Here is a 22,077-nt window from a genome sequence, read left to right as displayed (position 1 = left end):
CTCCAGCTTTCTTTTGATGTCCATTAGCATGATAAATTGTTCTCCACCCCCTCACTTTCAATCTGGAGGTCTTTGAGTCTAAAATGTATCTCTTGTAAGCAGCATACTGATGGGTATTTTTTATACCCTATGTATTTTGATTGGAGCATTTAGTCCTTTTATATTCAGAGTAATTATTGAAAGATATTAATTTAGTGCCATTGTATTACCTGAAGAGTCGCTCTTCCTGTAGATTGTTTCTGTTCCTTTCTGGTCTTTGTTACTTTTGGTCTCTCTTTCCACTCTAAAGAAGAAAGAAAAAGAAAAAAATAACAAAAACAATAACAACAACAACAACAACAACAACAAGCTAGATCCTGGGTGTGTTTTGGTCTGCTTGTTAAAAGAAACTAGATCCCAAAATAAGAAAGAAAGATATATATATATACATAATATTATTATGTATTAATATATGTATGTAATTATGTATGTAATATTATGTATATTATGTAATATATATTATTATGTATTATAATTACATATAATCATACATATTTACATATTGTATTATCCATAATATAATATAGATTATATTTTACATATAATTATACATATTATATAATATACATATTATGTATTAATATATGTATTATGTATATAATATATATTATATATGTATATATATTATACATTATAATTATATATAACTAAAAATTATATATAAATAAAATAAAATACAATGATAGGAAACAAAAAATAAGAAAAAATATATAAAATATATATAAAAATAAAATTGAAAAAGAATTAAAAAAAATAAGAAAATAACTGAAAAAATAATACTAAAAGGATAAAGAATAAAAATACAAAGATTGCTATATACTGTTTTCCCCAAGGGTTGAAGCTTTGGAGCCCTCCATGATCAGTAAACTTGGTGTGAACGAGTTCTTCAAGGGGGTCTTCTGGGGGAGGGGCCTGTTGTACTGATTCTCAGGTAGACTTGCCCTAGCGGACAGGAGCCTCCACGGTGCAGGGAGGCCGCGCTCGGTGTAAGCGGCTCTGGACTCCACTAGATGGTGCTGTTTTGATCCCTGAAAGCTTTCAGCACTGATGGGTGGGACGAATATGGCTGTGCCCTGCTCTCTGGCCCCGCTCCTGAAAATTTGCACCCACCATTCTTCATTGAGCCTTCACAGAAGAGCAATGAAGCACTCTTGTATCCCCAGTTTCCGTCAGAACTCTGTGTTCACCCAGCCTGTGGCCTAGTGCTTTTATCTCGGCCATGCAACTGAGTTTCAAAACTCCAAATTTTAAGGACTTCTGCTGTTCCTCCCGGGTAGGGTCTTTCAACCCTTCTGCCTTTTGCCAGACCCCTCCCTGGAAAGCAGTCGCATGACCCTGCGGTGGTTCGCTGGTTATGGCAACACAGAGCAGATAGCTGGCGCCTAATTCACTGTTAGCTGGTTTCTCCCCTCGAATGCCTGGGAGCTCGGCTGCACTCAGGCACCACCTGATCTTTTTGAGACCCCAGGGATCCTCAGACCACCCTGTCACACCTGGGATTCCACCCCGCTTCGTCATCTGAGCACATTTAAGCCAGGCACGTCCCCCACTGTAGCAGACTTCTAAAAGTTCCGATTTTGCACTCTGCTGCTTATTCTACTTTAGGGTAGCCTCCTTAAGCAGGCTCCCTCCCCTCCGCCTAGCCTCGGCTATGTCACACTAGATTCAAGTCTCAGCACCTCCTACCTTCCAAACAGTGGTTGTTTTTCTATTTGTAGAATTGCAGTATTTGTTTTCTCAGATCTCTGATTGATTCCTCAGGTGTTCAGAATGATTTGATAACCATCTAGTTGTATTAGAGGAACCAGACAAACTTAGGGTCCCCCTAACTTCTCTGCCTCCTAACTCCCGATGCACATTTATTTCTGATAGTGCAGGTCTCCTGGCAATGGCTTGCCCTGGTTAATTATTTTACTTTTCTTATTTCTGAAAATGTGCTTATTTGGTTTTTTTTTCTTGAAGGATTTTTTTCACTAGACATAATATTTTGAGTTCAGAATGTTTTATTTTCGTATTTAAAAACTGTTTTCCATTATCTTCTAGGCTCCATATCTGCCAATAAGAAGTCAGCCTTCATTGAAATTATTGTTCCACTGTATGTAATGCATCATTTTTTTTTATGGCTGTTTTCAAGAGTCTCATTATATTTAGTTTCTGGTAGTTCGTATATAATATATTTTCTTCGTATTTATCTTGCATGGACTTTATTAATTTTCTAGATCCTATATAATTATGTCAGTCATCAAATTTGAGGAATTGATGGTCTTGCTTCTTCAAGTATTTTTTTTCCCATATTCTCTCTTTCTCCTTTCCTTCTCAGACTCCATGTACATATTTCCTTTTCCTATTGTCCAACTATTCCTACAAACTCATTTTATAATTTTTTCTTTTTTATTTAAATTGGATTATTTCCATTGTTTATTTCCATTATTTCCATTTATTTTTATGCTCACTGTCTTTTATCAATTCCATCTGTTTTAAGTCTCCCCAGTGAAGATTTTTTTTCAGGTATTGAACTGTAAGTTCTAGAATTTCTTTTTTTTATGGTTTCTATTTTTCTATTAATGTCTTATATTTTTATTCATTGAGAGCATTTTTTTTTTAATTTTGACCTTTAGAATAGCTATAAAGCTTGTTTAAAATACTTGTATATTCCGATATCTGGATAATCTCACACTCAGTATCAGTTGATTGTCTTTCTCTTGAGAATGGGTCTGGATCACATTCTTCTAGTTATTTGTATATCACATAATTTACTCACCTGACAACTAAGAAATGCTTTCTAGAATTTCCAATCCTACTCCTTTTTTTTTTTTTTTTTAACTTTCTTTATATCTTAGAGGAGAGTAGTAAGCTAAGGATAGCAAAGCTTCTCAAATACTATACTGCTGCTCAGGCAACTTGTTTAGAAATATGTGCCACAAATTAGTTTGAGAAAGAAATTCTCAGAAACTGAGCGAGAATATCCAAGTTTAAAATACTGTTACAGGGGCATCTGGGTGGCTCAGTCAGTTAAGCATCTGGCTCTTGATTTTGACTCAGGTCATGACCTCAGGGTCATGAGACTGAGCCTGAGCCCCATGGCAGGCTCTGCACTCAGTAGGCAGTCGGCTTGAGATTCTCTCTCCCTCTTCCTCTGCCCCCCCATGCTCCTTCTCTCTCAAATAAATAATTAAATAAAATCTTTAAATAAAATACTGTTTCCTATTCTCTAAATAAAACATTTTTTATGTATTTTATCATTCTAAAATTTTTAACAGTTCCCTTTCAAGAGTTCCCCCTCAGAATTGAGGAGGAGAAATGAAACTTCTACCTGCCTTCCTCCTATCAGCTGTTTTAATAGATAGCCAGTGTGAGTTATAAGTTTTTACTTTTTTATTCAACCCCATCAATCTTTGAGTTAGTATAAATTCATTATAAATTCTGATACTGTCTTAATTTTTCATTTTATTTTTTAATTCCTGGTATTTGTCATGATTTTAAAATGTTGGCCACTATTTTTTTGAATTGCTTTATTGAGATATAATTCACACATCATACAATTCACTCATTTAAAATGTATTGTGCATTCAGTGTTTTTTGGTATAATCACAGAGTTGTATAATCATCACCACAATCAATTTTAGAACATTTACCACTGTTAGCTATCAGCCCGTGCCTCCCTCCTCCAGCCTTAAGCATCTACTGATTTACCTTCTGTCCCTATATAATTGTCTATTCTGGACATATTCTATAAAAGGAATCACATAATATGTAGTCTTTTCTGACTGGCTTTTCTCACTTAACATAAAGTTTCTGAGGTTCATCCATGTTGTGGCATGTAATAGTATTTTATTCCTTTGTTATAACCAAATAATATTATATAATATATATGTTTTATGTATATCGATAAGCATCTGGGTTGTTTCTACTTTGGTTATTATGAATAATTCTGCTAGAAACATTCATTTACAATGTTTGTGTGAATATGCATTTTTATTTCTTTCGGTATATATCTAGAAATAGATTACTGAGTCTATAATAACTCTATGTTTAACCTTTCGACAACTTCCAGATTGTTTTCCAAATTGGGTGTACCTCTTTACATTCCCATCAGCAGCGTATATGGATTCCAATCTGTCCATATTCTTAATAATACTTGTTACTATCCGACAGATTTTGATTTATATTTGCTTAATGATTCATGATGTTAAGTATCTTTTCATGTGCTTACTGGCCATTCATACGTATTTTTTTTGAGAAATGTCTATTTAGATCTTTTGCTCATTTTAAAATTGGGCTGTCTTCCTATTTTGAGTTGTAAGAGTTCTTTAATTCTAGATATGAGTCCCTTATCAGATATATAATTTTCAACTATTTTCTTCTATTATATCTGCTGTGCTTTCATTTTCTTATCAGTGTCATTTGAAGCATTAAGGTTTTTAATCTTGATGAAGTCCAATTTGTCCATTTTTTCTTGCTTGCTTATGTTTTGATGTCATATTGAAGAATCTATTGCTATATCCATAGTCATGAAGATTTTAAGCCTTAATTTTTACCTGTATTTGTTGTCAGCATATTCATAGATACTTAAAAAAAAAAGAAAGAAAGAAAACCTGTTGACCAAAAAATATTTTAACTATGAAATGCTACTTAAAATACAGGAACATGCAAAGTGTATTTCTAAAAGTTCCTGTTCAATATTTCCCTGAACTATGGTATATCAAAAAATAATGGAGTTTTTTCCTGAAATCAGTTTCATGACCTACAGGGTCTTTACTCTCTCATCTTCACTTTCTTGGTTTCTCATCACAGTTCTTGATAACTCTCATCTAACTGTAAAAGTAATATAATTCAAAATGAAAAATTATAAAATACAGGAAATATAAAAATTTGCAAGTATTCTAATTTCTTAAGCCTATTAACCTCAAACCACATAGAATTATTACAGCCATACTTTGTATTTCCTCTCAATATTCTTTAAGTATTTATATATATCTAGATAATACTATAAATGCAATATTGTAACCTCATAATTTTCACTTATAACTATAGTTACCTTTGTGTATGTTTATATCACCTCTTGACTATACTAGTAGTTCTGTACTAGGATTTGTAAATATTTTAGCCTTCTACTCACTTGAGGAAGATGGTGTATTTGTGCCTTTAAGCATTATTTAGTACTTGATGAAAAATTAGGCTCCCATTAGAGGACTTATTAATACTTACTAATGCTTGCTACAAGCATAAGAGGTGATAGTTTTTGTATTTTTATGATGTGATAGAAAGATAGATATTACATTAACAACTTTATTTCAGAGGAAGTAAAGTTGACTCAGAAAGCCTTGAAGTTATCTTATAAATTTTAGACAACTGGAAGAGGTTAGAGGGAATTAAGTACTGAGTTGAGGCCCATGCTCACTTTCTGTGGGTATTATGTGTATAGGAGACCTAGTGCTACGATTTGCCAGATAAAATGTAGTCCACTTAATCAGTGAAGCACTGCTCTCAGCTTATAAATTTGTGAAACTCTGAAAATCCAAGTTCAAAATAAAACTGAGATAAACAACACTTGAAAGAATAAGGAAAATAAGTATAGAATTGACTACATAATGCATACTTATACATGTAGGATTACTTTTTTTTTAGATTTTATTTATTTATTTGAGAGAGAGAGGGAGAGTGAGTGAGAGAGAGCACAAGCAGGGTGAAGGGCAGATGGAGAAGCAGACTCCCCGCTGAGCAGGGAGCCTGATGTGGGACTTGATCCTGGGACTCCGGGATCATAACCTGAGCCGAAGGCAGACGCTTTACGACTGAACCACCCAGGCGCCCCATGTAGGATTACTTTTAAAATTATATTCAGCAAAACTATGCTGGTTTCATTCACACATGGGATATTCAAATTTCCCTTCGTGACAGAGTACCCGAAATGACTGCATTGATGTCTTTGCTCTATGTGGCCATTTACAGTCAAATTCAACAAAATCCCCCGTTTTCACATAAAGTTTTTTGATGTCTTTATTTCTTAACTGTATGTTATTTTTGTTCATGTTACCTTCAGAAATTATACAAGCATCTGAAAGAAGAAATAATAAAAAATAAATTATTAATAATATAACTTTTCCTTTCCAAGAATAGTGAAATTTCATCTAAGAATATTTTGGAATTAAATAAAATTATGAAAGAATATTAAAAGCTAATATTTATTGAGTTTGCCAGATACTGTTCTTAGTACTTTGTATGCATTTTCTCTAAATACTGCACATCATTTCCCTGGGCTACATAAGAGGAGATGGGGGCTCAGAGAGATTGAGTAATTTTTCCAAGGTCACATAATTTAGTGAGTATTTTGAGCCAGAATATGGACCCTGGCAGTTTGACTTCAGAGCCTATGCTCTTAATTACTATGCATTATATACCTATAATACCAAATAGGATTAAATTAAAATGTTCTATTAGGATCAATGTTATTCACCCTCCTTTCCCAACTCAGGGTCCTCTTTTACATTGTTTCCAAAATGTGCACAGTGTGAGCACATGAATATATTAACTTCTTACCAAATATTATAGTAAAAATAAGTTTATTTCCATCTATCAGATATATGGTACAGAAAGTGGGCTGAAGAAGACAACAATATATATAAAAACCAACCATCTCTTTAAGTATTCACTTAGCATATGCTTGAAGGTAACTATAAATGAGACCAAAAATTCTACTAGCTATTATATTGCTTGTTTAGAGCTCCTTTTCTACAAACGAATTATTGATGGTTCTTAACTTTTGTGAAACCTTGATTTCTGTAGAAAAGCAGTGTTACTTTCTGCCACCCACCCCCCCCCCCATGATCAGAGTCCACTCATTCTTTTTCAAATTCAGCATTCTGAGAGGTAGCATTCCCCTGCGTAAATAGCACACCCTGGTACTACTACTAAGCAGTATGTTCTCTACAGCCCATAATCTCTGATATAGGAATTATTCAAAGTTGCTGAAATAAGCCCAAGGTTAAATCTGAGGAGCCATCCTAGCAGTGGTAACCATAAGGAACTTCTTTTAGTACCTAGATTTGTCCAAGCCCAGGAGATTGTAAGATACATTACCAAGTGTTTTCCTGATAACATATGATAGACTAGTCCTTGTACTGTTAAGAAGAGGTTGACCTTTTTTCTCCCTGACTTTTCTGTAGACATGAGAGGCCACCAGAGCATCTGGCTTAAATACATGAAATTTGGAACCAGATTGCTGTGTCTGAATCCTAACTCCACCAAATACTCATCAAGTGGCTTGATCAATGTCAGACAGGTTTTCAGCTGAATTCAATTTAAGTAAAAGTCATCCTATGAAATTAGTCCATGAAAATTTTACTATGAATATCAAATATCAGACTCCAGGAGAATATGAAGAACTCACCTATGCATTTTGGTGGTTCTGACCACTGTCCATTTCTGCATATTACATCTATGGAGCCCCGAAGCTCATAGAAAGACTGGCAACGGTACTGGACTGTTGATCCTGGAGGATATACTGATAATGGGAATGATGTGATATCTCCATTGCTAATAGATGGAGGGGGACCACAATATTGTGTAGACTCTGGAAAATAAATAACATTTATGTGTTGAGAGAAAACCAACATGTAGTTTAAGTGAAGTAGTATAAATAAATCTCCTTATATCTTCAATGTCTTATATGATGTCTGAGAGCTCAAGTAACTCATAATTTCTGTAATACAACCTGATAACCAAAAAATATTATAGTGCTTCCTTTTACCCTAAAGTAAAATACTCTTAAGTATTAAGTGTATATGTATTATAAGGGCATGCAAGTATAAGTATTAAGAATAGTTTTTATTTAAAGCATGATGAAGAGATAAGTAAATCTTATCTGGTCTATTGCCCACCATCTTCATAAAAATTTTTATTTAAAGAGGAAAGGTAAAAATAAATAACTCCCTTTCCATTTCTATTCTCTGGGACTACTGTTATTTTATGCAAATAGCATGTGCCTATCAGTACATGATCATAAACTTAGTTTTACTGAAATGAATTATTGACATACTACTTTCCATTTATTTTTCTGATTCCAAATAATAGCATCTTTCTCTGTCAATAAATGTTTCAATTTCATGTTAAGAATGGCTGGGATAGGGATGCCTGGGTGGCTCAGTCAGTTAAGTGTCTGCCTTCAGCTCAGGTCATGATGCCAGAGTCCATATTGGGCTCCTTGTTCAGTGGGGAGTCTGCTTCTCTTTCTGCCCCTCACCCCACTCTCATGCTCTCTCTCACTCTCTCTCTCTTTTAAATAAATAAAATCTTTAAAAAAAATGAAAAAAGAATGGCTGGGATACAGGGGTGCCTGGGTGGCTCAATTGGTTAAGTGCCTGATCCTGATTTCTGCTCATGATCTCAGGCTCGTGAGATTGAGCCCCACATTGGGCTCCATGCTCAGTGAGGAGTCTGCCAGAGATTCTCTCTCCCTCTTCCTCTGCCCCTTCCTCTGCTCTCTCTCTCTCTCAAATAAATAAATAAATCTAAAAAAAAAAAAAAAAAAAAAAAGGAATGGCTGGGATACATTCCATTGTACTGATTTGTCTTCCCAGATTCACCAAAGATATAGAGAAGAAATGCCAAATACTCTTATCCCAAATAACTTCTTCTTCCTCTTGTTTCATTGAGTTACTATTCCTGCATTTTTCTCAGACTAACTCTTTCATGTGGGCACAAGATTCCTTCCCCTTTAAATTCAGCAAAGACCCTACTCCATGAATTGTCCCCTTTTGTCTCTATTATCAATTTCTCCTTACCTGCCAAATCATTCATCAATATACAAACATGCTGAAAACGTCACAACAGAGTAAGGTAAAATTTCCATTTATCCATACCCCCCATCTAGCTACTGCCTCATTTCCCTATTCCCATTAGAGCAAAACTACTTGTTCCCTATCCTCCCTGATCTGACTTTATAACCCCACATTCTCTCTTGAACACACCGCAATTAAGTATTCCCCCCTGCTGAAGTACCTCTAAGCAAAGTTACCAATTACTTCAGGTAGCTAAATTCATTGTTCAACTATCACTCATTTTGTCTAGCTCTAGGCAGTCTTTGACATGTTCACTGTCCTGTTGAACGACATTTTGCAATATGTCCTTGGCGTTGCTTCTGGGACACCAGCTCTGGTAGTGTGATTTATGATAAATATTTGGTCTTTCTCCCCATTGCTGGCACAGAGATCCTAAAACCCTTGGGATTTCCTAAGTGATGAGAGTGGTACATGCGTCTTTTGTTATGTAATGAGATAAATTTTGGAAAACCCATAGGTAACCTGAGGATAGGCTGGTTGCTAGGACTAACCATGTGATTAGAAGGTGGAACTTTCAGTCCCATCCTGACGTGTGGGGAAGGGAGAGGGGCTGGAGGTTTGAATCAATCACCAATGGCCAAAGGTTTAATCAATCATGCCTATGTAATGAAGCCTCCATAAAACCCCAAAAGGACAAGGTTCTGAGAGTTTCTGAGTTGGTGAACTTTTGGAGATGTGGGTAAAGTGTGGGCTGGAGAGAGCATGGAAGCTCTGTGCCCTTTCCCCATACCTTGCCCTATACATCTCTTCCATTTGGCTGTTCCTGAGTTAAATCCTTTTATAATAAACCCGTAATCTAGTAAGTAAAATGTTTCTCTGAGTTCTGTGCTTTAGCAAATTAATCAAACCCAAGGAGGGGGGTTGTGGGAACCTCCAAAGTATAGCCAGTCAGTCAGAAGCACAGATGACAATCTAGACATGCAACTGGCCTCTGAAGTGGGGGTGCAAGGAGTAGTCTTCTAAGACTGTGTTCTTAACCTATGAAGTCTGATGCTATCTCTGGGTAGATAAGATAGTCTCCGAATTTAGGTGAATTGTAGGACACCCAGCAGGTGTCCTAGACTTGCTTGTTGGATGTGGGGGAATCCCCTACACACACACACACACACACACACACACACACAATGTAATTATGTCCTAGAATCATTTTATCAGCCTTCACTAGTTTTCTTCCACAACCCTATCTGGGTGCTCCTCATTTCCCAGAGCTCTAACAATGGAGAGTCTCCAAGGCTGTCCCTTTGACCTCCTCTCTTATTTAGCCATTTGAATTCTCTATGTGGTCCCATCCAGTTCTATAGCTTTAGATATCATCTGTACACTAGCAGTTGCCAAATTTACATCCTAGCCCTGACCATTTCCAAATTGCCCATTATATGTCTTAAGCTGCATATCAAGTAAATACACTTAATAGAAGTGGGTATCTCAAGTATAAACTTATTTCTTCTGTGGCCACTGGTGGAAGTACCCCATAGAGAAACAGTTTTTAAAAGTGAGAGAACTGGGTAACTAGATGACAATTTAATGCTTTAGAATACAGTGCAATAGATAAATCATAAGTTCTTTTTCCTGTTCTTTAGATAAAGCAAAGAAGATTAGTAAACACTTTTTTGTAGCACTATTTAGAAAAAAACTACTAACCAATACACTGTGGTAATGACTGCCATTGTCCATTTTCACACACAATTTCTCTTGGTCCATGAAGTAGATAATTTTCTTTGCAGAGAACAGCTACTTTTGCTTTATCCCAATAATTCACTGTGGTTAGCATATTCTGAGCATTAGGTATCTGAGGTGGAGGTGGGCAGAATTGTCTCCATTTTTCTAAAAAAGTTTGGAATTAAATTATTTCATTAACAAAAGCTAAGGAAAGCAGCTCAACAAGATAATGCTGTTATAATTTCAGTATAGTGGAACATCAAATAACTAGTAACTCCTTCTCTATGTGTGTGTGTGTGCGTGTGTTTGTGTTTGTGTATGTATACATATGATATAGTAACAAATATAATTTATCTTAACATAGTTTATGGTTTGCAAAGCACTTTCATGTTATCACCACTGGATTAAAATTTGCATTTAAATAAAGATATTTGAACACATAACAAAAATTAATAAATGACACTACAAAATTCCTCAACAAAGAGGAAATGAGACACTGAAGTAGGAAAATTTCTGCATAATAAACTGCCCCATCTACCTACTGAATGTGCCTGGTCTTCTTTTCATGTGCTGTCCATAGCTTGTCCTCTAGCCTGTGAATCAGACTTCACTAATTGAAAATGTACAATAACAGTAATATCAGGCTAATCTTTTTTTTTTTTTTTTTAAGATTTACTTATTAATTTGAGAGAGAGAGAGAGCACAAGTGGGAGGGGCAGAGGGAGAGGGAGAATCCCAAGCTGACTCCGTGTTGAGTGTGGAGCAATAAAACAATAATTCCATTCTTTTTTTCCCAAGATTTTTTGTGTAGATTTTGCCAAGATGAAGAACCTGACCAAGAAATACTGTATGGAAAGGGAACTCAGGACTCCAAAGAGAATGCAAGGGGAAGAGAGGTGTGCTACCTGAAGTCATCTCAACACTGAGGGTGCGGTAGACAGACTTCCTGGATGCTTTATTTAGATTTTCTTGCCCTAACATCAGATGTTAGCAGGGCACTTGGAAAAGATTGACACGTTTTTTTGTTTCTGAGCTCTGAGAAATTTTAACAGTCATGCCAGCCTTCGTTCCACCTGTAAATATTCTTTAAAAACTCTGCTATTTTATTTACGTTTACGTTTCTGATGGCTATCTCACCCTCTCACCATTCTAGGAAGGATGAAAGCAGCAACGTGACTTTCTTTTTTCCTTGGAGAGAAATTTCTGGAATTTCATTTATTGGTTTCTTAGCTCTCTGATGGACTTTTTTTTTTAATACTGTAATTTTATAGTTTATCTTGATTTTTCTTGTTTTCAGGGTATAAGTAACATTATCTTCTTCCTTTTCTTAATAAAAGAAACTAAATTCTACAGCTATAGTAAAGTTACTCTTGTGGCCCAGCTTGTTTCATCATTTTTCCTTTTATCCTACCACATATATGTAATTTCGTTTTTATTTTCTACTCTAAACACACACATATGAATCCACATTTAATATATCATTAGTGTCTGTGAATTTATTTTTTTAGCATTTATAAGGGCTATGCTATAGCATATTATAAGGCAACTTGCTTTTTTCATGAACTATGATGTTTTAAGACCCATATATGTTTGTATATACAATACAGAGCATTAAAAGAATATTCTTATTTCTTTTGCCTAGTCTTCCAAATTCCATTATACCAAGATGTAAAGTGAGATGATAGGGGCGCCGGGGTGGCTCAATCAGTGGGTGGCTGACTCTTGATTTCAGCTCAGGTCATGATCTCAGGGTCCTGATATGGAGCCCCCGTCAGGCTCTGCTCAGCACAGAGTCTGCATGGGATTCTCTCTCTCTCCTTCTGCCCCTCCCCCTCCCCCATCCCTGCTTGTGCTCTCTCTCTCCAAAAATAAAATAACATAACATAACATAAAATAAAATATAAAATAAAAAAGTAACACGATAAACAACTTTTATAACACATGCCAAGAGATTATAAAATATACTCTGCCACCTTTAAACTAGTATTACAGACATGAGAAGCTAAAGAAATGAGTTTTAAAGAGCCAGTAGTGAAGGTTTCTTTAAAAAGTGCTGTCTGTATATCATGGGAGAGAGAAGGGAAAACTCCCATTGAACTTAAGCCAAGTGAAAGTAGAAAGCTTCTAAACAACTGTTATAGAATTAATGGTACAGGGAATAGTCTCTGACCCACATAAAATTTAAGATGAACTGAAGTGGTCTGTCTGGTAAAACTCCTAAAGACATAGCCTCAGTGGCTAGAAGTGAACCCATGAGAAAAGGCCAGCTGTGGGTTGTCTTAAAAGGGCTCTCCCCGAAAAGTCAACTGTGGGGAGTGAAATAACTCCAATGGAGGAATGGACTCAAAATCCAGGGCTGGTAGAGTTTTGCCAAGGCAAATACCCCTGGATGAGGGAAATCTCCAGAAACATCATTCTCCCAAGATCTGTAAATGCCCTTTTCATGGTATTTTCCTTTTCAATTATGTTTTTAATTTATTTTCAAAATTGTATTCTTATATTATTTTTCTTATATTTGTATTTTTGTCTGCTTTTTGGTTATAGAAATGCCTATTTGGACCTGTCCACGATTCTTCTTGACTAGAGTAGAATTAATTAGAAGGTCTATTTATTAATCTTTTCCAAAATTAGTATTATTTCATGGATCAGCTGTAAGTAAAATATTCTATTTCATTCACACTGCTTTTACTTTTATTATCTTACCTCCTAATATCTGGAGTTAACTTTTCCTAACTTTTGGGGAGATAGATAGATATCTCCAAGGCTATGATGTCACCCCAAATTTTGGGTAGGTTGCATCTCATAGGTTTTACTATATGTTCTTACAATTATCATATAGTTCTTAGTATTGTAAACACTATATTATCAAGTCATTTGGAAGTGCATTATTTCACAAATTGAAGGGTAGGGGAGTAGATAAATGTTATTATTTTAAATATTATTTCTTTGTGGTTATAGAAAGTGATCTATAGGGTATTAATATTTGAAACGTGTGAGAATTATTTAATGCACAATAAGTGGTTAATTTAAGTAAACATTCCAGAGGCATAGAAAAGGTTTTAAAATTCTTGAAACTCTCAGAACAATATTTCTTCCTTACATAAAAATAAAAATATATTCAATAAAGAAATTTAATAAAAATAAAAACATTTTACTTGTTTTAAACAAATTAGTTACCTTATCTTCTTGAAATTATTGCTTATTTAAATTTAACATATTCTACTTTTTACTCACAATTTCTAATGACATCACACTCTTTTGTTAAGAATTAATACTTCATCTTGCTGATTGGTATATATTTTATATGATTTCTTTCAAAGGATGATTTCAAGTGGTAAATTCTCTTGGTCTTTCCTATGTTTAAAAATTTCTTTATAATCATCATAATCACATGTAATCATAAATAATTTGGTATAGAGAACATTTGGTTGCCAATTACTTTCTCTAAGCACTTTGGAGATATTACTGTGTTTATTCTGGCTTCTTATATTGCTGGTGAGAAGTCTGAAGTCTACTCTGTTTTTTCTATTTTATTGTCATTTCTCTGTAAGCACTCTATCTTCTCTATATCTGGTTTATTTAATTTAACATGGTGCCCATTTTATAATTGTTTGTAATTTATACTCTTGTTACTCAAATAATTTGAAAATAAGCCTTTGAGGAATGTGAGATTTAATCTTATGAAAATAATTTCTTAATCAGATCATTTTTCTTCCCTATTTTCTACTTTTGGTCCTTCACAATGTCATTGGGTTTTAGTTGTTTCCTAATGTCATTGAAGGTTGAGTTTTTGTTCTATTGTTACAGTTCTTTTTTTTTTCTTTTAGGATTTCAAGAGTTTGTAATAGAGTAAAAATGGGCTTACTCTATCATCTTTACCAGAAGGCAAGGGTTTTTAAATGATAATATTTGTCTGAAAATAGTGTTATGAGTTGTCTCGAACTTCATCAACTTAAAAATTACATATTGGAGCACCTGGGTGGCTCAGTCAGTTGAGCATCTGCCTTCAGCTCAGGTCATGATCTCGGGGTCCTGGGATTGAGCCCCGTATCAGTCTCCCTGCTTGGCAGGGAGTCTGCTTCTCCATCTCCCTCTGCCTCTCCCTCCTACTTGTGCTCTCTCTCTCTCAAATAAATACATAAAATCTTTAAAAAAAATTACACATCACAATAAATAATTTAATTTAAAAACATACTGATTACAAGAGAAATTTTCATGTAACAAGGTCTACAAAATCTTTAAAACAAACTTTACCTCTGCAGTCTGGTTCAGGATACCATTTCCCATTTATGCAGACTGATTGCATGTATTTGACCTCCCACAAACATCTGTAATTTATTCTGGCACTATGATTATATTCACTCATATATGGTTTCATCAGTACTCTTAGATGAAGCATTGGTCTTCTGCAACTCTTAAGTTGGTTTGTTGCTATAAAAAATTCATATATGATAAGAATATTGAGCAGAAACTAGCAATTATTTCAATAAAACATCTGAAATATTAATGGTATAATTAAATTATGTTTGATGCCTTCAAGCAATATCACATAAAGCTGTTCTTAATTTCATTGCATGGACTATGCTGTTGAAAAAGGAAAAAGGAAACAAAAACCTGTATTCCATCTTTGAATGACAGAAAAATATGTCAAAGTCTTTTTGGGAAATGGGAGTGCAAGATGGATTAGTCTGGTCCAGGGTCTTGACTAGAGGACAGTCCTTATAAACTTCATTCAGCCTAATTTTTAAAGGCCATGAAAAGGCATACATATGTGATTGTTTTCCACTAAACTATGTTAAATAAATGTTCTCAAAACATTTCAATAATAAAAAGAGGTGATGCACGAGTAAGTCTGTGGGAAGTACAATCTTAGGAGAGAGAAATCTGGATGTCTGTTCAATTACTCCCACATTTCAGAAGCTTAGTAAAGACCCTGACTTAATAAGGCAGAGTAAGCTCAAAGGAAGACCACCCTGATGACAACACTCAGAACAAGCATTTACAATGGGCCACTTGCTTGTCTAGGTAGTTTTTATTGCCATAATTCTTCCCTATTGTCCATAAATATATAGATCATTAATGGAACCTTTCCTGAGGGTGTCAAAGGATGGGATAATGAGACATAGATTGCTCTGCTACTTCTCTCCATTTATGTGTTTTTCTCCAATAATCCCTATTTTTACATTTACCCTATGTGATGCTAGTGATTGGATGTCTGTATTCCCCTTATATAAAAATTGTTGACCATGAACATATCTAATTTACACCTTCTTATAACAGAGTCCAGGCTCTTGGGGTTGGAGAACATTCCCTGCAGGTCATCATGAGTGAACAGTGACCAGGTATCTGCAACAGCTATAGTTTTCATCCCCTGGAGTGGGGAGGCCGGTTGATAATCCAAAAATCTAGATGATGAAGGAAGAGAGTGGTCTTGCGTTTTCTACTTTAGAATCTTGAAGAATAGCAACAGAGTCTGCTAGTCTTTAAAGCTTAAAATTAAAGGCTTGAATATATTGGGATTGCTGGACATAGGACAAAGGAGAACAGTAGCTGAGGACATCAGGAGAAAACTTGCAAACACTTATGCTTTATGTCTGAAAGCCCAAGGACTGCTAGAATGCAGGGTGAAAGAGCAGATCACACAGGCTGGTGGACTGATAGAAAAACCTGAAATGGATTTTACTACATCTGTGGAAGAATCATGTAGACAAGCTAATCAGAAAATCTAGAACAGAGTTAAAAGAATTAGAGGAACAGGAAGAGCAAGGATCAGGTCTAGTTCCTAGATCATTTATCCAACTCTTTCTCTAAGAGGAGACTCCAAACACCCCAGAACATAATGGGACTTAGGCTACATGACTATTGTCTTGGCTGTTATTTCTGGACCAGGCAGAGGTATTTTTATGAGCTAAAGCAATAAAATAAAAGAGATTAAATTGTAATTATTTATAAAAATAAAATATCCAAATTAATTATTAGAACTAATATGGCAATTCAGCAAGAATTGGACCAATATACAAAATTAAATTATAATCTTGCATGTAGAAAGTATAACTCTTCATATATATAAATTAATAGAAGATCTCATTTGTTTTATCAATAGAATCCCAAAGGACTTAGGGAAAAAAATTATTTAGAAATAATTTTCATGAGGTTTGATATAAGACCTGAATAAATAGATTAAAGCATTATATTCATGAGAGGAAGAATCAATAATAAATAAAATTGATTACAGTTAGCTGAATTTATAAATTTCATACAACCCCAAACAAAATTAAACCAGAATTATCAGAGAACTTGGTTTTAAAATACAGATGGATTGGGACATTTTAAAGAATAGCCAAGATGATTCTAATAATTAAGTAATAAAGGTTGTTATAATAATAATGACTTTTCCATATTAGCATAAGAATAGACAAACAGGTTAAGGGAGCAGAATAGATAATCTAGAAATAGATATATTTATAAATAGGGTACTAGTAAATGGCATATGGGGAAATAAATATTAGTAGAAAATAGAACAGACAATTCACTTAGTATTGATATAGTTTTCCACAGAGACAAACAAAAGCACTCTAATACAATGTAAATATATCAGATAGATTAAAGAAATCTTAGTAATGAGATCATAATGCTTAGAAAAAAAGGGAGTATCTTTATGCACCTAAAAAAGTAAGGGATTCTTCAATAAGATACATATACATATACAATTGAAGAAAGGAAGATTGATAAATGAGTTTAAACAAAACCTTCCAATGAAAAAGACATCATAGAAACATTACAATAAGACAAAAATACTTTAAAACATTTACAATATAATTATGAGAATATTCAGTTCAGAACTCAAATAAATCTTAAATCAGTAAGAAAGTACAAAATAAAAGAAAAATGCTCATTGCACAGAAGAGAAAATCCTAGCCGCCAACAGATACTTGTACTGATGCTCAATATTACTATTATTCAGAAAAATAAAATTAAATATGAGATCATGATTTTGACCCATCCACCTGGAAACAATTAAAAAATATTAAAATATCAAGTGGTGACAAAGAGGAGTAAGGTCTCCGTATATATTTGGCAGTACATTGTAAAGTCAAAAGTATCTACAACCTGAATCCATTAGCTCCACTTGTAGATGTATACTTAAGGAAACGTTGAAGCATGTCTTTTATACCAGGACAAAAATAAATAATTTCCATTTCCAGTAGGGTAATGAAGTACTAAAACAAGGTACATTCTTAAGGTAGATTACAACACAGTAAAATTACAATGTTGAAGGAAAGAGCATTTTGCAAGTAGACAATAATTGTGTAAGTTTAGGAAAAAAACACAAAAATCTCATCCTACAGGTTTTAAAAAATAATATATATATTACTTATATATATTTATAAATAAGTACAAATTCTACTCAATTGGGATTTCCTTCAGGAGGATGATAGGATAATGGATACTTCCCTTTTTCTTCAATGCTTTTATTTAAATGATTTATTCTATTACCAAGTATTTGAAGAAAATAATGTCAAAATGTAAATTCTGAATAGTGGAACATGAATTTTTTACAGCATTCTCTTTGTTTTTTCCCCATTTTTTTCAACTTTAAGCAAAAATTAAATCAAAGTACCTCAGCTATGTCTTCTCATCTAGAACCTCTCTGGGTCTACAACTTGTGTAGGCTGAGGAGGAGAGATATGAGGACGAGTTTTGAGACATTAAAAATGTCAAATAAAGCCTATACGGACTTCCTATGTGTATGAAAAAGTCTAGACCAACAGAAAGTAGAGTGTAGGCATGTGAGACGAGAAAAGAAAGCTGATACCAAATGGACCATGCCCCAGAGGAGGAACCTATGGAATAAAAACCCAAAATAATTATGAAATAAGTTACTGACACAGAATCTTAATACTTTATGTAAACCTAAGTGAATGATTACTAACGCAGTGAATTAGAGATTGGGTCCCTACAGACAGGCCCTGCCGTTCTGACACTATACAATCTAATTGGGAAGACAAGTATCTAACAGGTACAAGACAATGTGACGTGATAAATGTACAGTCAGCACCATGGAGAGACTATCTCGTTCTACTAGAGTTTTGAGATCAGAGTGGGTAGTGGAAAATGAACCCGGAGAGGTTTCAGAAGTGAGTAAATTTTGAGTTGAATCTTGAAGGTGAATAGTTTTACATGTGATTAAACTGGAGAAAGATAGGAGGGTTCCCTTTTCTCTGCATCCCCGCCAACATCTGTCGTTTCCTGACTTGTTAATTTTCGCCATTCTGACTGGTGTGAGGTGGTATCTCATTGGGGTTTTGATTTGGATTTCCCTGATGCCGAGCGATGTTGAGCACTTTTTCATGTGTCTGTTGGCCATTTGGATGTCTTCTTTGGAAAAATGTCTGTTCATGTCTTCTGCCCATTTCTTGATTGGATCATTTGTTCTTTGGGTGTTGAGTTTGATAAGTTCTTTATAGATTTTGGATACTAGCCCTTTACCTGATATGTCATTTGCAAATATCTTCTCCCATTCTGTCGGTTGTCTTTTGGTTTTGTTGACTGTTTCTTTTGCTGTGCAAAAGCTTTTTATCTTGATGAAGTCCCAATAGTTCATTTTTGCCCTTGCTTCCCTTGCCTTTGGCAATGTTTCTAGGAAGAAGTTGCTGCGGCTGAAGTCAAAGAGGTTGCTGCCTGTGTTCTCCTTTAGGATTTTGATGGACTCCTGTCTCACATTGAGGTCTTTCAACCATTTGGAGTCTATTTTTGTGTGTGGTGTAAGGAAATGGTCCAGTTTCATTCTTCTGCATGTGGCTGTCCAATTTTCCCAACACCATTTGTTGAAGAGACTGTCTTTTCTCCATTGGACATTCTTTCCTGCTTTGTCGAAGATTAGTTGACCATAGAGTTGAGGGTCTATTTCTGTCTTGATGATTACAGCTTTGTAATAGAGCTTGAAGTCTGGAATTGTGATGGCACCAGTTTTGCTTTTCTTTTTCAACATTCCTTTGGCTATTCAGGGTCTTTTCTGGTTCCATACAAATTTTAGAATTATTTGTTCCATTTCTTTGAAAAAAGTAGATGGTATTTTGATAGGGATTGCATTAAATGTGTAGATTGCTCTAGGTAGCATTGATATCTTCACAATATTTGTTCTTCCAATCCATGAGCATAGAACGTTTTTCCATTTCTTTGTGTCTTCCTCACTCTTGGTGGGAATGCAAGCTGGTGCAGACACTCCGGAAAACAGTATGGAGGTTCCACAAAAAGTTGAAAATAGAGCTACCATACAACCCAGCAATTGCACTACTGGGTATTTACCCCAAAGATACAAATGTAGGGATCCGAAGGGGTACGTGTACCCCGATGTTTATAGCAGCAATGTCCACAATAGCCAAACTATGGAAAGAGCCAAGATGTCCACTGACAGATGAATGGATAAAGAAGATGTGGTATATATATACAATGGAATAATACGGAGCCATCAAAAGGAATGAAATCTTGCCATTTGCAACGATGTGGATGGAACTGGAAGGTATTATGCTGAGCAAAGTAAGTCAATCAGAGAAAGACATGTATCATATGACCTCACTGATATGAGGAATTCTTAATCTCAGGAAACAAACTGAGGGTTGCTGGAGTGGGGGGGGAGGTTGGAGGGATGGGGTGGCTGGGTGATAGACACTGGGGAGGGTATGTGCTATGGTGAGCACTGTGAATTGTGTAAGACTGATGAATCACAGACCTGTACCTCTGAAACAAATAATACATTATATGTTAAAAAAGAAGAAGAAGAAGAAGATAGCAGGAAGGGAAGAATGAAGGGGGGAAATCGGAGGGGGAGATGAACCATGAGAGACTATGGACTCTGAGAAACAAACTGAGAGTTCTAGAGGGGAGGGGGGTGGGGGGATGGGTTAGCTTGGTGATGGGTATTAAAGAGGGCACGTACTGAATGGAGCACTGGGTGTTATACACCAACAATGAATCATGGGACACTACATCAAAAACTAATGATATAATGTATGGTGATTAACATAACATAATAAAAGAAAAAAAAAAGCAGCTGTACCATTATACATCCCCACCAGAAATTTATGAGGTTTCTAATAGGTATCCTAGTGGACGGGAAGTGATATCTCATTGTGGTTTTGATTTGTATTTTCCTAATGACTAATAATGTTGAGAATCTTTTTATGTGTTTGTTATAATTTTTATTATGTCTTCTTTGGAGAAATACATATTCAAATCCTTAAAAAAAATGGAGAAAGATATTTCAGGAAGAAAGCAAAGGCACAAATGAGGAACGGCATGGAGATTTAAAAGAACATGGCTTATCCAGAAGCTAAGGAAAATCAGTTTTGCATAGCTCCATCACATGGTGAAGATGAGATGCAACAGTAGATAACTGGAAAAAAGCAATCTGATATTATTCTGAAGCAGAAGTCCCAAACTCTCTTGGTTCACAGAGCCCTTAGCATCTCAGTAATTTTGCACAGTGTACATAGGTCAAAGAAAATCTTTAACAATTCATTTTTTAAATAATTAGGAGCAAAGAATTTAACATCTTATATCCTAATTATTTAATACCTTATGGGCACCAGCATGTGCTGGTCTAAATATATTTATTGATTTAAAAAATTATGAACAATCAAATACAAAAGTAAGAAATGTATTCTCACCAACACACTTAGGAAGTTCAGTCCATGTTCCATCAATACAGGTAATTACATTATTTCCAATCATTGTATGTGTATCTCTGCAATTCAGCTCCACAGAAACACCATGTTGAAAGGGAAGAATAGAGAACCGGGCATAGCCATTCTTGAGGTGAGGTAGGGAGCCACATGCTTTAACTTGTCCTAAGAAAATGTAATAAAAGATCTGCTTGCTTTTAAAATATTTTAAATCGTTTTATATATGTATTTATATATAAGTGCAAAGTTTAAACTGTTCTGTTTAAATATTAACATCTATTTACCAACGCAAGTGGGCAAATTTGTCCATTCTCCATCGATGCACTGTATTTTCTTAGGCCCTGTCATTAGAAAATAGGGAGGGCACTCATATTCCACCATCTCACCATGTCCATATTCTTCTTTCCTTCTCTCTTTTATTGTACCATTGGGGAGTTGAGGAGGTTGACCACATGACTGTACTTTTCCTATCATTAAAAAAAAAAAACTATTTAAATAATGCTTAAAGAGTCTAATGAATCTGGCAAAATGTGGAATTACTGTTTTGGTTGACCTAGAACTAAATTACATTTATGCTAAATTCCTAATTTTTTTAGGTTTGCTTTTTACCGTGTACATAGTGTATTAACTATTCTTTTTCTCAAATATTGACTTTTTATTATAGACAATTCTGAACAAATTAAAGAAAAATGAACACATATACCGATCACCTAGATATTTATTAATGTTACATTTTGCCCAATTTACTTAATTTTTTTTGCAAAGTAATTTATTTATTTAAGATTTTACTTATTTGAGAGAGAGAGAGTGCGCAGAGCGAGAGAGAGAGAGAGAGGGCACAAGCAGGGGGAGGG

At 34.8% G+C, this 22,077-nt stretch overlaps 1 protein-coding gene across 5 annotated transcripts in view; it reads right to left on the bottom strand.

Annotated features, from left to right (window-relative positions):
• Positions 1–22,077, bottom strand: part of CFHR5 (complement factor H related 5) — a 39,172-nt gene that overhangs the window by 4,886 nt on the left and 12,209 nt on the right. For 2 of the 5 annotated variants that reach the window (XM_078078227.1, XM_078078228.1), the window contains exons 5-10: positions 21,508–21,690; positions 21,209–21,388; positions 14,793–14,969; positions 10,521–10,703; positions 7,430–7,612; positions 210–283 (exon numbers count right to left, since the gene is read on the bottom strand). In XM_078078227.1, coding sequence (XP_077934353.1) covers positions 210–283; positions 7,430–7,612; positions 10,521–10,703; positions 14,793–14,969; positions 21,209–21,388; positions 21,508–21,690 — 980 coding nt within the window. Of the gene's footprint in view, positions 1–209; positions 284–5,646; positions 6,098–7,429; positions 7,613–10,520; positions 10,704–14,792; positions 14,970–21,208; positions 21,389–21,507; positions 21,691–22,077 lie in introns of those variants that run through there. The other 3 variants (XM_036109075.2, XM_078078230.1, XM_078078229.1) reach the window with 2 other exon arrangements.

The sequence above is a fragment of the Halichoerus grypus genome, chromosome 7 (genome assembly GCF_964656455.1).
Source record: "Halichoerus grypus chromosome 7, mHalGry1.hap1.1, whole genome shotgun sequence".
Lineage (NCBI taxonomy): Eukaryota > Metazoa > Chordata > Mammalia > Carnivora > Phocidae > Halichoerus > Halichoerus grypus.
Note: the sequence above shows the minus strand (reverse complement) of the source record. Positions and strands in the feature narration are given on the sequence as shown.